The sequence below is a fragment of the Physcomitrium patens genome, chromosome 15 (genome assembly GCF_059467195.1).
Source record: "Physcomitrium patens ecotype Gransden chromosome 15, ASM5946719v1, whole genome shotgun sequence".
NCBI classification, from domain to species: domain Eukaryota; kingdom Viridiplantae; phylum Streptophyta; class Bryopsida; order Funariales; family Funariaceae; genus Physcomitrium; species Physcomitrium patens.
In genome coordinates this window covers 285,892-301,040 of record NC_143424.1, presented here as the reverse complement: position 1 = coordinate 301,040, position 15,149 = coordinate 285,892, and the positions used below count along the sequence as shown (strand labels likewise).

Here is a 15,149-nt window from a genome sequence, read left to right as displayed (position 1 = left end):
CAGCTTCATGGTATTAGGCATGGTTAAGCCTTTCTTACTAAACACCAGCCCACAAACCCCACGAGGTCCCGAAAATTTTGCTGAGAGGCTTTTCACAACTTTCTGAGAATGAATCACAGACCATGCAATCGAGCTCAGAGTCAATTTTCCCACATCTATCATGCTCTGAATTAACTGGGTAGATGTCCATGGTTCGACATGTTTTAAGCAAAAGTCAACCAGGGAAATGAACAGACGGTGAGAACTCATGTTGGCGTGCAATGGTGAAAGAAGCTCAGGGATGGTTTGATTTACGTTTCACAACATCAGCCGATGTGGTATAGGCTACTGATGAATTTCGATGAACTCAGCTACCTGCGTTACTGAAGTATAAGGAAACTCGCAAACGTCGTCTGGGTTTTTATAGGGATGTTTTCGTAGACTTATCACTTACGCTTCCGTTCTGTAGACGTCTTCGGGCATTACTGTTCACTACTAATTCACGCCATGATATTAACGGAATTGATGTGATGCCAGGAAGGAAGTTTCCAAGTTTGCAGGACTTTTAGGTGGGCTTCTACGACAATCTGGAGCAAAACTAGCACACCAAGCGGATCTTGGGATATTGTCTTGACGTTAAAGGTCGCGTTCAGTCAATTGAGTTGGAGTACCATATGCCACGAAGGTCTTTGCTTCAGCGCGAATCTGCAAAGTCACAGTTCGGACATTAGCAAGGACAGCATAAGCGACCATGAGCTGAGAATTCTAGGTTGAGGATAGTGCAAGTAGTGCAGCTGAACGTCCACTACAAACCTTGTTGTACAGCACTCTTGACAGATTATCATTCCAAGCATTGCGCTCTCTTACAGATATCCTTCTCCAGCCCAACCGTGGCTCAACACGCACCCTTCAATTCAAACAGAGCGACTCAATTTCAAGTACGAGAAATGACACAATCTATGGCATCCTAAAGACATTGAGAACATGGCAAGCTTGTCATGAAAAATATCTGAGGAGAATAATTTTACCCGATCAACAGGAAATGGATATTTTTCTGATAAGTTTTGAACAATGCGATGACAGCAGAATTTCGCAAACTCCCTCCCACTCCTCTTTCTTCTTCGTTAATGCTCCCTTCGATGGGCGCCATGTTCACCATGTTCATGACGGCAGATTTTTGCTCACTCGAGATAACTTCAGATCCATCCAGCTGCTGCTTGACGTAATCCGAAAGCATTTCTCTTTTTTCGAAGGGTACTACTGTCTCGGCGATCACCAAAGTTTTCAGCTCAAGAGTTGCCTTGTCATTGATCCTCTGAAGCAATCCGGAATCAGTCTCCCTGCATGAAGATGTAAGAATCGTATGAGTAAAGTTCCTGAATGCAAAATTCGCAGCTTACGAACACGGATCACTCTGAAATTCAATGATGCACTAAGGAGACACTTTCAGAATGAAGAGGTGTAGGAAGTTTAAGCTTACTTCAAATCATTGGACAAGGAATGGTCTTGGATAAGGACATGATGCAGTGGTGACTGCTTCATCTCCAACCAGCCTCCTTTTGAAGATGGCACTCCAGAAGCTTGATTGAGGCTGTAAATCGTGGAGAGAAGAAAGACAAATAGCATACTGGAAGTCACTAAAGCAAGCCGGAACAGATTCCATGTTGAGATCAAAGGGGTTGAGGATGCTTCCCCTTGGAAGCTGACACGAGCAGGGTCCTTCGGTTGGACGGTAGAACTCTCCCTAAACGGAACAATATGGTCTGTTAATACCATGATATTCTTCTTCGTTTCGACAGCCCTTGAATCTATCATCGATGTTCACAATGGCGTTAGTCATCGCAAGTGAAACTAACATAATACTATCAAGCTCCATGTCATGGGTCGCTCCTAACATCAGCACTGAAAATTGGAAATGAATCGTCCGATCCTCTGCGTTACCCTAATTCTCAGTTTCTGCTGCCGAACCATGACATACTTGGGTTTTGAGTCAAGGAAGATCACCGTTCAAGTCATCAGATCATCCGTGGAGGAAGCCATTTTGCTCATTCGGCAATCTCCCGTTTTGCACAATCCAGCTCACCAGAGTAAGGCAAGGTGGCCAGCCTATCATAGCAAATAGACAGACAAGTTTATTTCTTCAGGCACTCTGATATATATTTCCAAATACGCTTTCGTAATGAAGGACCGCCAACCAGAGGCTTCACAATTTTCGTATGTTATGAGAATGGCCGAGTCACCCAGAGGATTTTACGTTAACTGCTTTATGGAAAGCATCCTTTACTCAAAAAAGAAGAGCGACATCGAGTCTGTCACACGATGAGAACATTATTTGCTGGTGAGAGCAAAGGCATCAAGAGCTGGATCAAAATCCAAAATCTAGAAGATTGCTGAACGCCGTAGAATGCTTTCTTCTTAGAATATTAAAGATGAAATCCTCTCTCATTCATACTTGGTAACTGATTGCTCTGATTGCAATACCCAGTTGGGGGTAAGAAGCAAAAACAATATTGAACGAAGGGCACTGAGGGTTTGAAGAGGCGGGCGATTAGAGGTTTTAAAGGTCGCCAATCTTGGAAGAACTGAGCATCGATGAGCTCAGTGGGGCCCAGAATGAACTTGTCACCTGGGATCTCCACAGTCTCGTTTGCCACGTCTGCTGCATTTTTCATGGGCTCGTGGTCTAGTCATTGCACGTGGTCCCCATCATCCACATTTGTAAAGTAAGGATTAAAGAAATTGCGATTCGTGTTCTTACGCCGTCCAGGAAATTGTTGAGTTTCATTCATCTCGCTCCCTCCCTTCCAAGGATGCATTCTTGTGATCTGGTTGGTCAAGGTGCTTTAGCTTGTTGACAGGTTCCTCAGCCGCTGGGTTCAGCCTCTGGGTTCAGCCTTGAGGGATTCGTAAGTGGGTCATGTGAACTGCGAATGGAAGAGGTGGCTGCTGCATATTCTTACGAAGTAGAGAAGACCAGATTCGCATTGCAGTTTTTTGATAACAGGTGCTTGGACGTGTGGAAATTGAGGATTGATTGCAATTTGGTGGAAGGTTTTCCAGAAGAGCAAGAGTTAGCTGCCGTTTGAAGCTCTCAGAGTCAGCTTTAGATTTCTTATGTTTTAGAGGTTAAAGAAAACAGCGATCGCGCAAGTTTAAAAGTTGGAATTGGGGAGTTGTCTCACTCGGGGTCCTTGCTTAAGTGCACTGATTCGTATAGTGGAAGGTTAAGGTGCTCTTGCGGATTCGTCGGCAGCATTTCAACAGGGATTGTCCACATTGCTGGAGTGTGACAAGAACAGACCACCGCTTCCTGGATCATCACTACAGAACAGACGAGATAATATTATCTTCGAAGGATGAAGTAATGTCGATTTTATTTACAGGTTGAAGGGAAGGATCCGAAACTGGTCTTATTCTCCATTCGGTCTAAATTCTGGAGGGATTTCATCTGGGGACGCAGCTATGGTTTCAGGGCTGCCGTCACAGGTGGCCAGCATTGAAAAGGAAGTGCGAGAGATTTTCTTGATCCTTGCGTAAGTTGCGTTTTTCTTAGCAGAAATGTGAATGTCCTTTTGTAGACATACTCTGCTCACATACCTGAGTCGTTGATGGGATGCTGTTGATGGTCCTCTCCTAGCGATGATGGAGGACATCAGAATTAAACGAGTAGACAAGCAGATCATTTTCAACACGTGAATCTTCGAGGTTAAGCTTTGTGCAATTGTGGAGCTTCGCATTTATTCATTACCCAGTACAAAAATGCAATTGTACTGAGTCTGCGTTTTATTTGACAGGAGTGGGTTTCAAAGGACAGATAAGATCAAAGATGTCGACAAGAAGAACAAGCAGTTGGAGGAGCTCACTGCTCAGATGCGGGATGCAAAACGGTAAGCACTTCCTTCGCTCTGAGGTGACATACCATATGTTCACCATTTGAGACTTAAACATTGAATCATTGCTTGTTGTTCATCTACATAATTTCGTTGCTGTCCACTCATTTACTCAACTGTCTTCTGAGCAAAAGTGAGAAGACATGCCTTGTGATGGTGTTCTCTAGTTTGAAAGTTGCCTTGAAAGTTAAAAGCTTAGAACTTGTCGGATTGCAGACATCTTCATTGACGTGATGAAGATGATTACAACGTTGTTTTGGGCCCTTTTTTGTGCTTCTGTGATAAAATGGCGTACTTGTCTGGGGTTCTCCAGGTTGATTAAGGGTTTCGACAAAGTAATGAAGTATGAGGAAAGCCTAACAAATCTGGAATTTAACAAGATGCTGAATGAGAAAAAGCAATCACTGGTATGCATAGGGATGCTAGCAAATGATTCGTTGCGGTCGTATCTTTAATCAAAACGATCTTCAGTCTCTGATAGGTGTTAATTCCATCTGCAGATAAACGAACTCAACTCTTTTGTCGCACTAAGAAAGACGTACCCAAGCTCGATAGGGAGGAGGGAAGAACTCCTCGGCGGAGGCTCATATACTGCATCTTTAAGGGATGTGGATGTTCGCCTGGCCTCATGTTGGTTAACCTCCGGGCCTTATGTGCTCCAATTTGAGATTTTTTTTATTTTTTTATTTATTTATCCTGTCATGCTTCTTTTCCTGGATTTGATCATGTTTAGATCATGTTTAGATGGTAGATTCATATCATTTTGATATTTTGTGCATCTCGTTATCTCTTCCCCGTTGGTAATGTCTTCGGCGTAATACTTTGAGTCTCTCATCCGAGATTGCCAAGGTTTGACGAAGGCCGAAACTGAAGGAAGTTGATTGGGTCCACAGATTTTTACTGTGGTCTCCTAAGTTGTGCCTTGAGATTTTGTATTTCAGTTGAAGCGTTACCCTAAGTCCTCCAATTCATCTAAATTGCATCTGTTGCCATTACTGCAGCTGTGGCAAATGAAGACCCAACCCAAACGGCTAGACAACCGATGGATGGAACAGATAAAACTACAGAGAGTTCTTGTGAGGTATATCACATGAGTATTGGGACAGAGACAGCGACTACGGCAGAATTGACTACTTTGAAAGGAGAAGTCAATTCTTTCGAAGTTCGTTTTTCCTTTTGCTTTTTGGTTGATTTCGAGGTTTTTTGTGCATGGTTTAGTTGTAGATCTGATAGCGGCAGTTGGTCGTTATCTGCAAACGAAAACCCAACTTCAAGCCATCAAATCTAAGGATAATTTATTACATCTGCAGTGACCAGTGGATAAATAATGAACGCAGTTCACGAGTAAAGCATAGCTTGAGGTTCCCTTTTAGTCCGCACATCAAGATTGCCTAGGCTGATTCGTTTGTGATGCCTTCAGAAGGAGCAGTCAAGCAAGACTAAGGATGATGTGGACACCACCCGGTTTTCAACGAAAACTGGATCACTTAAAGAACTTGGGTGTAAGGTAAAGCACTTCCCTCTTTCAGCTTGAACGTCTTATGGATTGCAAGGTAAGGCTTATTGTATTTCTGAACATAGTCTGCTTCTTTATATGCCTTCAGCGCACTGCAGGTTTTTAACCAACTTGTTTCTTCACGTCAGCTCTAGGAATAGTTAGCATGCCTCCAAGTTTCGGTTAGCCAAATATTTGCCAGACAGGTGATGCGATACAGTACAGAAAATGATTCTTGTAAACGAAGCTCATCATCATGTTGCCCGGGGATACGCCTTCCGAGGTCGCACTGGAATGAAAGCAGTCCAGGAACATTGCACAACCCATACAGTCTCCGTTGTGTTACTCCAAGAAATTATGACCTCGACTCTGGTTTCCTAGACCCCGAATTAGTTTGTATCTGTCTGCACTGAAATAAGAGCTGTTTCATTAGATTGGCATTTTGTTGAGTGTGTATTGCTTTCCAAACTTAAGTTTTTCTGTAACAAAGGGTCTGCTTTTCACTGTGCAGCTGGCAACAAACAGGTTTGTAATGCTCATTTTACTTCTCATAACGATATCTTTGATCGTGACTGTTATTGTGAAGGTACTCCCTTTCATCTTTCTTCATAACGTTGAGCCCACGCCGTCCTCGGAACTCACTGACGATTATGAGTGACTTTGATTTCTGATGTACCTGTATCTAACTATGATGTTATGTGCTTGAGTTCTTAATACTGGCGTGTTTTTTCTCTAGAGCTTGTCCATCCCGAGGGTGGATTACCCAGTTCATCACCTCCAGCTCGAAGGAGGCGCCTTCTGATGACAGAGTTGGACTTGCTAAAAACCATCTCTTCCTAGTCCTACTGCCGAGTTTGGAGTAGGTCACTCATATTGTCAACGAGCTTGGTAGCAGTTTATACACAAACTTTCTCATTCCCTCTACTCCTCTGAAAAAGCAGGCCTGCTCTATTCTAGGAGCAGTCTACCTCTAAAGCAGATATTTGTCCACTCTAAAGCAGATACAAACCATAAACTACAGAAAAACTTGGGGCTGTTGACCTTTCGTCAACTTATCCTATGTTCTATTGAACCACCTACATGTAACACGACCTATTGAGGAATTTTACTCCTTTCCAAGTTTCCGACACTCCTTTTGTGCATGTAATTCAGCTCCTGAGTTGGGCTCACCCTGCTAAAAAGGAGGCGGACCTGTCTGACATGGCTGGTAGATGAGTTAGGAAAAAGGATGGAAATGGGCACAATTGGGGAGGAGCATTATGGGAGGGGGGAGGGTACTGACTCATACCACAAAGATCACGGAAACAGTCAGCGCCGAAGGGCTGAAAACACGGCACATATCCCGAGCATGCGACGACACACGGCGTAAGGAAGAAAGGAAGGGAGGAAGGAGGCCAGGCTAGGGTTGGGCAGGGAACGGCAGGGTTGCCAAAGTCAAACCTAGCTTGGATTCATATTTTAGCACGGGTCTCCTGTACCGCCTTGCGTTGCGGCATGATCAGCTCTGCCGATCGATGGTCCAGTTGCTGCAGCAGGGCCTGGATGCCATGGCCATGGCATGGCATGGCGCTTGTCAGAGCGAATGCCCTGGCTCGCAGCTGGGGGGGGCGTTACTGATCGATAGCTAACACTTCTCCTCAAAGTAGGAGCTTCATTCTCATTGTCTCTTACTCTTCTTGCTTGTTGTCTCTTCTTCTGTGACTCGTTTCTAGTTTCTGCATTGTCTGCGCTTCTTTGCACTCCAGCTTTGCACTTTCGCGTAGACAACGTTGTCGACGGTATAATGTGTATCTTGTTTGCGTTGATTGTATTCTCAGACGCAAGGTGGATATGATCCAGTTGAACGAACAGTCCCTTCCAAAGTGGCCTTGCCTTGTTCTTCCGAGTGTGTTGTGCCTTTCTTGGGGGTTGTCATTCGGTATCGTTTGAGAGCTGGTTTTGTGATGGAATTATTAGCTTGTGATGTAATGGGCCTTATGAGGTCTCCTTATTCGCTACTGAGCTCCTCTTGGTCTCACACTTGTGCAATGAGACAGCACGATTGAGTTATGCTGCCGTGATAGTAATTTATCTTCATTGCAGCAACGGGAGATAATGCCAATATTCAGTGTATTTGTGTATCTTAGGAATTGTATCTGGATTTTGATCTACCTTCCTCGCTGACATAAACTGTCTTTACAGATCTAACATCCTTACAGACTTCAAAAATATCTCAACGTGCCGCAAGTATCTCTTACTTTTAAGAATATCTCAGCTTCAATTATATCTTTCAATTGTCTAATTTCCTCCGTCGAATTAATAACCATCAGCTCTAATGCAGGGCTTTACCAACGAACCCCGCATCTGAAACTCTTACGGTGTAGATATAAAAAGCCCTAACAAGAAAGAGTATGTTGTTCTCGTTGAGTATTGTTTCAGTTGGAATTAACTTCGTACTCATTTGATCACTCGGACTGCAGTAGATTTTTTATACGCATGAGCACTGAAGCCACTAATGGCTGACTACGATCACTTTGAGACTTTACAACAGCAGGTGAAGAGGCAGATTTTTCCAAAGCGGTTCTAAACAAGAAGCTTCCGTGTAAATTAGTTCCGGAACTGTAAGTCATATCTTAGATTTGTCACTATTTGAACTGGATTATAGTAAGGCAGACGTATACACAGGCGATTCATGAATAGACGTCTATACTTCGTCATTACGATGACCTCAAGCCCTAAACTGATGCTGCCGTCATCCATCGTTGCAACTTGCTACGCACCTTTTCACGATGCTACGGATGAAGGGGAATCTAGACCCCAAAACAAGGAAAGGAAGCTGTAGTGAACCTGAGATGGGAATATCTATAAAGGCAGCTACGAATCCTGCAATGAAATCAAATCTGACAAACCTATCTTGCATAATTGGTGAAGAACGGAGGATTGACAGACAAGCTGAAAAGCCTTCAAGCATTCCTCTGGGACCACGTGTGCCTCCATTTGCGACCATTTTCCGAACGCCCCTGCTTCGGCGAGTAGCTGTCGCTTGGCAGGGCTAGGGTTAGGAATCAGACAATCTCGCCAGTTGTGTTGTCGTCTCGTATCGTGCCATTCTCAATGGAGGGCTATACTGTTCCGGATTAGTTATGATAGATATTTCTTACTCTTCTCCTCTTTGCAGCCCCTCAAAATGGTTCCGAATCAGTCCTCTTGCAATGATGAAGCTGGTCATCGGGGACCTGTGTGTAACCGCTCCTCGATTCCCTCAGTGTCGAACAATTGCATGCTGCCGCCCTACGTCAGCCGCCAACTTCTCACCGCTCATCTTCAAGTGTATTCGGTGCGTTTGATATCAATACGCACCCTTAGTTTATCTTGACTTGCCACGGACTCGAGCATCATTTGGCTCCATTTCGAGACATATAACCAGCAAAAAGAAAGTGGATGAGGGAGCTCAGTGTGAATAGCACGCACAGGAATAGACTTTTGTGTGCGTTGTGCCTATGCCACTTATTCGGGAGATTAAGACACTGCAGAGAATCTAGATCACAGAGGCGTGCCAAGCTTCACTCTGCTCGACTTGTTCGTTATTTCAAATGTTGCCCCTTGTCGTGAAATAAATCCGCTTGTCCATGTCACCTGCACCGGAGCGGCTCTTCTTTTCGATCCTTCTCAACCACTTTCTTGATTTGTGCTGCTAGGAGGACAGGTCTGCAGCTCTGATAGATGTCGAGGTGGCAAATTTGAGCTGTTGTTGCGATTCAATGCGTTGGCACCGTTGTTCCTTTTGTGTGTGTTCATATTCCCTCCCATCTTAATTTTGCTAGACGAATCAGTCGTAGCTGGTAAGTCCCCGAGGATATCAGTTAGTCGTTACGTTTTAGTACGGGTCTCGTTATGTCCCCAGAATGTAGTTGGTTTTGTGATTTTCAATCAATTTTTGTCTACTGAGATTGTAGAAGGGCAAGGGGAGAGCTTCAAAGACATCAACCTGCTTTAGCTGCTGCAGCAAGCCCAATGCCAGTCCACGCGAACGAGTTGCGAGTCACTTACAATCCCTTTGCTTTCGTGCGATAGTGGCCTTTAGATTCAAGAAGAAATTGCCTCAGTCATGCTCTCTCCACTCAAATTTCCTGTATTAAATGCGAAGCCTAGTCTTTGTAAGTGCCGACCTATTGATCTAAACCCCACAGGTTGTATTTCGTTTTCCGTTCTTTATTGACCACGTAGCTTTTCCTGTATTCAAAGTGGGCGTATTTCAAAGTTGACTGGTCTCTGGTTGTATTCACGGCATGCGGTTAGCTGAAATGTGAAATTGAACCGGTATTGTGAGGCAAATAGCCCTGCATAAAAATAAAAAGAGTGAGTTAGAAGCTACATGGCATTCTGACCGTCCTTTGAATTTGGTTGACAGGGTAATACTGTTGTGGTTTGAGGCGTCATTGTTGACATTATTCCATACTTGTTGCATCTCGTAATTCTGGAAAATGCGAATCCGGAAGCAGCAGCCGAGGGGAAATACAGGAGAGGACTCGACGGGCCCGAATCCTGGTCCGAGAGGTCAAGAACAAGAGCTGGTACATAGCTTCAGAAGAGTGAAAGAGAAACCTGGGAACGAGGGGCAAACGGTTGACAACGGAGAGGGGTGTATTGGAGAGGATTTAAATGAAGGAAGTGGTTTAGGACAGGTTGGAGGTGGAATTTGCAGAGTAGATTCTGGGTCTCGCTCTCAGTTCACATGGTTAGACAAATTGCGGCATTCGAAGGGGTTCACCGAATCAGAACCGTATTCAAATTTAGAGGAATATGTAAATTCTTTATCAAAAAAGGACGTTGCCATCTTATCAAAAGGGTTAGCCGAAAGTTCCGAGGAAGTGGTACAAGGTAATGACCTGCACCGATTGGTGGGGGGTACAAGTTTTGATGCACGAAATTCGGCAAGATGTGGATCTGCTTCTTCCGGGTTAAGCTTCAAGCAAACTCCCGCTGGCGAGCTGGAGAGAACTTCTAGTCTTCCTTTGTTCTCTTGTGATGACAGCTCAAATGCACTCGCCGCTCTTCAGGGGGATGTGGTTCTTCCGAATTCATTTTGCAACAAGTGGAATGCAGCGGAGAAACCCAAAGATGATAGCGATATTTTTCCCGGAAAATCTTCCGTTTCATCCGGCCTGCCATCTTATGATGCCTGCAAGGAGGCTGAATACTTAGATCTTTCGTTAGGAAGGAAAGACAAATGTAAAGAAGCGGGGCAAAGTCCTCACAAGCGGATCCGAGATAGCTTTGAGTGGCTTGCCGAGTCTTCGGACAAGAAAGACTGTACAGGTAACTTTGCCAACTCTGGTTCCGAACGCGTGACATTCTCTCTGCTCCAAAAGACCTGGGAGGACCACGGAAAATGCTTCTGAAACGTATACTTAGTAGTGCAAGCATTGTCTGCAGGGACAAATTCTGAGGAACCACTGGTTAATGACGTTAAGAGTGGGACAATGGAGGATCTATGTGCTGGTATTTCGCTCCGACCAGCCGTCATTAAAGCAGGGCTATTTGGGCAGGGGCATGTTGATTCAGTAAGTTCAGCAATCTATGTACACTAACTGTGCTCGTTTTCTGCAAATGTTGATGTTTATTGTTATTAAAGTGGAAAACAAGATCTATATGCATGTGACAGCTGATGCAGTTCCCCGACATGCTGTCAAATGATGAAGAGCATGACTTGGATTAAACCTGAAGTCAAAGTAGGGGTTTCTAAGTTCTTTCGGCTGGCAAGTGCTTGAAACTTAATCACGAGTATAGTAGAAGCGTGCAGCTGCGCAATTGAAAAGGCGATGATCGTAGATAATTGCTCTAGTATTGAAGTGATTATCTCACCATAAGACAGTAGGAAGTTGCTGCTTTTGCCATAGTAGAGCTTGTAAACATGCACACGGATAAGGGCAATGCTGTAATCGAGATTCACGGATGAGTCACAGAGTCTCAATGCCGGGCAAGATACAGCATTATTAATCTTTGGCTAGAATGCTGTATGCAGAGAAAAGGCATGTGCCCTGGAGGAGATGTTCTTTTTGGCATGCCTTGCAGGAGAAATCTGGACATGGAACCTTTTTGATGCTTGACTATCTCTCATGCAGGAAGGACTTACTGTCCGCGTGTATTTTTACAACTAGCTCTTGAACTTGTACCGCAATTTCTTAGCTTAAGCATACAGATCCGGTAAGAAGCGACCATTTTCTCCAGACTTACCAGCTGCAAATGCTATGGGACGCGGCTGCTATGGATCTGGTGTAGTCATACATTATTCCTTACAAAGGAGTCTATGGATCAAGTCTCTCTGTGACAGTAATGACTAAATCACTTTGCTTAGTTACTTTCATGTGGAAGTCTTGAACTAATAATCTGAGTCGGTGCCCTTCAGATTGGTGAGCCTGCAGAGATGATATCTGGTGTTCTTCACGATGATCAGACTCAGGCTACCGCCGAAAGTCTACAAAGAAGGTGTTCACCTGTATATCTTGGTTTGCTGAAACAGGATGCATAGTCTTGGTCCCCACATCATGTAGTAACCCTAGAGCCATAAAAGTTTCTTTAATGTTGTCAATGTAGAACATCTACGACTAACGCTTTTAATTTCTGCTTGAAGCATCTTCTGTTCTGACTAGGTCAACTCCGTCTAATTCTTATTTGAAATGTCGATTCACCTCTCCGTGGTTTTGTACAGATCTAGCAGGAACAGGAGTATTCCCCCATTTACTGGTAGGAATAATCACTCCATAGTGTATCCGTTTATTTACGAGTGCTTTAACCTAGCATGCGCATCTGCGCTTTGACATTATTCTATCACTCAAGCTTGTGCTGAATACACTGCGAACCCTAAATCTGGATAAATCAGAAAAAGTATTAATGAGTCTAATGGTTACGGTGAAGATTTATGATACCGTTAGACATAGTTTGATGATTGACTTTTAAGTCATTGTCTATTGTTGGATGCCAGATGTAAATACAGGGCAGGCTCTACATGCACCTACTATTGCCGAAAATTCTCTGTCGTTCTCACCAGATCACCCAGCGCAGCAGCCGAAAGAGAGCCTGGCGTTTTCGCTGTACACAGTATGTAAACGAACTGGTAAAGCAGGCTTGACGGCGAAGGAAATCATGTCAGTAATAACAGAACAAGGTTTAGCTGGTCTAGAGCAAGGTGCAGTTCAATCTAGTAGACGGATTGCCAAACTATTGCGCAGTTCCCCCTACTATATGGAAATTGAGGGAGGGAAGTTTGCTCTGTGCAGTGCAGTAATTGACATACAGCAGAATCTTGTATGTGAAGGACCATCACCCAACTGGCAACGCGAAGATTCTCTACTACATACGAAACAAACTGAGTCCAGTACAGTAAATGATTCCAAAACATTTGGCAATGGTGAGGGCAAGCTCCCGATCATTGCTCAGAGATGGAAGAGGAATCGTGTTGCTCAAGAACGTGAGGTAGCATCATCGGAACTAGAGATTCAAGTGAAAAGTAGGCCTGTGCGAAGTGGACGACCGAAAAAGCTGAAATATTTGAAGCAAGAGAATGCTGAAGAGCTCGGTAACCAGTGCAGCCGAACCGACGGGAAGGGGTGGATTTGCCCCTTGTTGGCAAAACCTGGGTACCAACTATGCGATTATCACCTCAACAAGCTGCGATGCAAGCCGGGAAGTAGATCGAAGAAGAAGAAGAAATCGGCTACTACTCCCGCAGATGAGGCACAGGTCTCTCATACGCTTGAAGACCCTCACATGGTGGACACAGCTGGGCACGAATTTTCGACTCCTGGAGATAGGGTCACAAACCCAATGGGAGATCTCGACCACTACCCAGATTGAATACTGCTTCTAGTTATGTTACATAGCGCCTATTGATTGATTGATTGATTGTATGAATGAATGCAGCTTAGCAGTAACGTTTTACCCGTTAGCTTAATTCTTTTACACTACTGATATCTCGAATTCTACTTGTGCTCCAAAATTGCAGTAGACTAGGACCTCGCCCAAGCTTAGCACCTAGCTACTTTTTATGCTTTTGGGTTTTCATCGACTACTGGTAGAATTTCGATACTGAGCGCCATTTCGAAGCACATGTCACATTCTCACCTTTAACACGCATGCTGGCAGGTCTTCATCCTGACACTTCTGATTGGCCATTATGTATATGTATATATATATATATATACATGCATACATTTATTTTCTTCTAGTTTACCAGAATCACTTGGAGCAATGAATGGTAGAACACCCTTGCAAAGTCAAATGCCAGAACCCTTGCATTGTACTCCTAAAGAAGGCTTCAGGTTCAGTGCATTATAAAGCTGCACAAGGATGGCAGCCGTACATTCAAAACTCAATAACTATTTGTTGGTGTTTTAGGTTAAGTTAATTTTCCTATATTAATAGTTCATGATTTAAGAACAAACATCCTAAATTAAGTGAAACATCCTACATTAGAGGGGCCTAGCCATTGATTATAGTCGATCTTAAAATCTACAAACTGTTGTAAAATTTATGTCTATCAATGTCTTTGTAAACACCTTTGAATACAATTTGAAAAACTAATTGTTGAGATGTTTTTAAAAAAATCAAAACTACCAAACAACAAACACATGATATAAAATTATGGTTTAACCAAAAAGTAATTTCATTCATTACTAAAGACTATGAATAGTAGTCTACAATACATGTTAATCAAAAAGAATAAAAAACAAGAATATATCCATTAATATGCATGCACATGTGTGTCATATTTTTATAACTTTTTAAAAAAAATTTATACACCAAATATGTTTAAAAAAAATATATATAAATTTTCTTATATAATTAGAAAAAAAAAATCTAAATTGAAACAAATGTATGATCATATATAAATTAATTCAATCTTACGCTTTATTTTTGAAAAAATATAATATATATATCCTTCAAATATGCTAAAATATCAAGAATGTTCCTACATTCTTGACAATAGCAAATGTACTCTTTGTGGTGATACCTTATCATATACAAGGAATACATTTGCTATTATAAAAAATGAAGATGTATATATTTCAATATATTTTAGGGATATATATGATGTTTTTCCTAAGAAGAATCCTTAGATTCATCACAAGTTCCATGAAACATTTATCTACAAAAGATGGATGAATAACCTACAATACTTTTTACTTTTGCATTTTAGCTTTTGTTTACTTTCAAAACACAATGAAGGAGGGCATGTAAAGTAATTTGGAAAGCAAAGTTACAGAGACATGTGGATTGTGATGTTAGATTTTTGAAGTAAGTTGTACAATTTGTGAAGAATTGTAGAAATCAAATTAGAATAGAGTTTTGTCAATTTATAAATTATGATCTATTATCAAATTCTACTCTCTTTACTTTTTCTTTTGGTTGTCTTACAAATATATATTTTTATTCTAATATTTACATATATGATTAAATAGAAGTAGATAAATATAGTTTTATTCCATAATATTTTTTAGAGAAGCTTCCTAGAAGCTCTATAGATGTTGCTTTGACTTTACATATATTTGTAGTTGATTGACAAGTTAGAACTTAGTTAATAAGTTAATCATGTGTTAGTAGCTTCAAAAAGAAGCTAACTATGTGACATACATAAAAAAAACTTATCTTGTCAAGTTAAGATACATGTCTTATAAAGTCAATACATTTTGGAGGTCCTATAGGATATTGCCATATAGCTCTTAGTTAAGTATATACATAGAGGTAAGAGTGAAGCCTTCTTCACTCTTATCAATGTTTTTCTAGTCCTTAGTCTTGTTTCAAGT

At 42.3% G+C, this 15,149-nt stretch overlaps 3 protein-coding genes and 1 long non-coding RNA gene across 13 annotated transcripts; 3 read left to right on the top strand and 1 right to left on the bottom strand.

The window, feature by feature from the left end:
* Window positions 1-261: 261 nt before the first annotated feature.
* On the bottom strand, window positions 262-2,478 carry LOC112292044 (uncharacterized). 3 transcript variants are annotated; one of them, XM_024540139.3, is made up of 5 exons: window positions 1,984-2,473; window positions 1,460-1,787; window positions 1,008-1,319; window positions 793-886; window positions 262-684 (listed from the first exon to the last, which is right to left on the bottom strand). In XM_024540139.3, exons 2-5 carry the CDS (start codon window positions 1,753-1,755, stop codon window positions 616-618), a joined length of 771 nt encoding a protein of 256 aa, XP_024395907.1. In that variant the 5' UTR covers window positions 1,756-1,787; window positions 1,984-2,473; the 3' UTR covers window positions 262-615. The 3 variants fall into 3 exon arrangements, with proteins under 3 accessions (XP_024395907.1, XP_024395909.1, XP_024395908.1); XM_024540141.3 differs by having other exon boundaries at window positions 1,460-1,723; XM_024540140.3 differs by lacking the exon at window positions 793-886 and having other exon boundaries at window positions 1,984-2,478.
* Window positions 2,479-2,520: 42 nt separating this feature from the next.
* LOC112292045 (putative plant SNARE 13) lies at window positions 2,521-7,381 on the top strand. 5 transcript variants are annotated; one of them, XM_024540143.3, is made up of 8 exons: window positions 2,521-3,512; window positions 3,774-3,866; window positions 4,183-4,276; window positions 4,370-4,499; window positions 4,871-4,950; window positions 5,290-5,376; window positions 5,876-5,950; window positions 6,101-7,381. In XM_024540143.3, the coding sequence occupies exons 1-8, from the start codon at window positions 3,442-3,444 to the stop codon at window positions 6,164-6,166; spliced, it is 696 nt and encodes a 231-aa protein (XP_024395911.1). In that variant the 5' UTR covers window positions 2,521-3,441; the 3' UTR covers window positions 6,167-7,381. The 5 variants fall into 5 exon arrangements, with proteins under 5 accessions (XP_024395911.1, XP_090112256.1, XP_024395910.1 ...); XM_090256130.1 differs by having other exon boundaries at window positions 4,871-5,031; XM_024540142.3 differs by having other exon boundaries at window positions 5,876-7,381.
* Window positions 7,382-8,529: 1,148 nt separating this feature from the next.
* On the top strand, window positions 8,530-13,520 carry LOC112292603 (uncharacterized). 4 transcript variants are annotated; one of them, XM_090256127.1, is made up of 7 exons: window positions 8,530-9,500; window positions 9,755-10,662; window positions 10,780-10,907; window positions 11,753-11,832; window positions 12,056-12,090; window positions 12,329-12,444; window positions 12,646-13,520. In XM_090256127.1, exons 2-7 carry the CDS (start codon window positions 9,828-9,830, stop codon window positions 13,198-13,200), a joined length of 1,749 nt encoding a protein of 582 aa, XP_090112253.1. In that variant the 5' UTR covers window positions 8,530-9,500; window positions 9,755-9,827; the 3' UTR covers window positions 13,201-13,520. The 4 variants fall into 4 exon arrangements, with proteins under 4 accessions (XP_090112253.1, XP_090112254.1, XP_024397025.3 ...); XM_090256128.1 differs by having other exon boundaries at window positions 12,329-12,460; window positions 12,662-13,520; XM_024541257.3 differs by having other exon boundaries at window positions 12,329-12,491; window positions 12,624-13,520.
* On the top strand, window positions 8,531-9,358 carry LOC141046261 (uncharacterized). The gene is made up of 2 exons (XR_012219045.2): window positions 8,531-8,680; window positions 9,042-9,358. It is a non-coding gene; the product is annotated as an uncharacterized LOC141046261 (long non-coding RNA).
* Window positions 13,521-15,149: the final 1,629 nt, after the last annotated feature.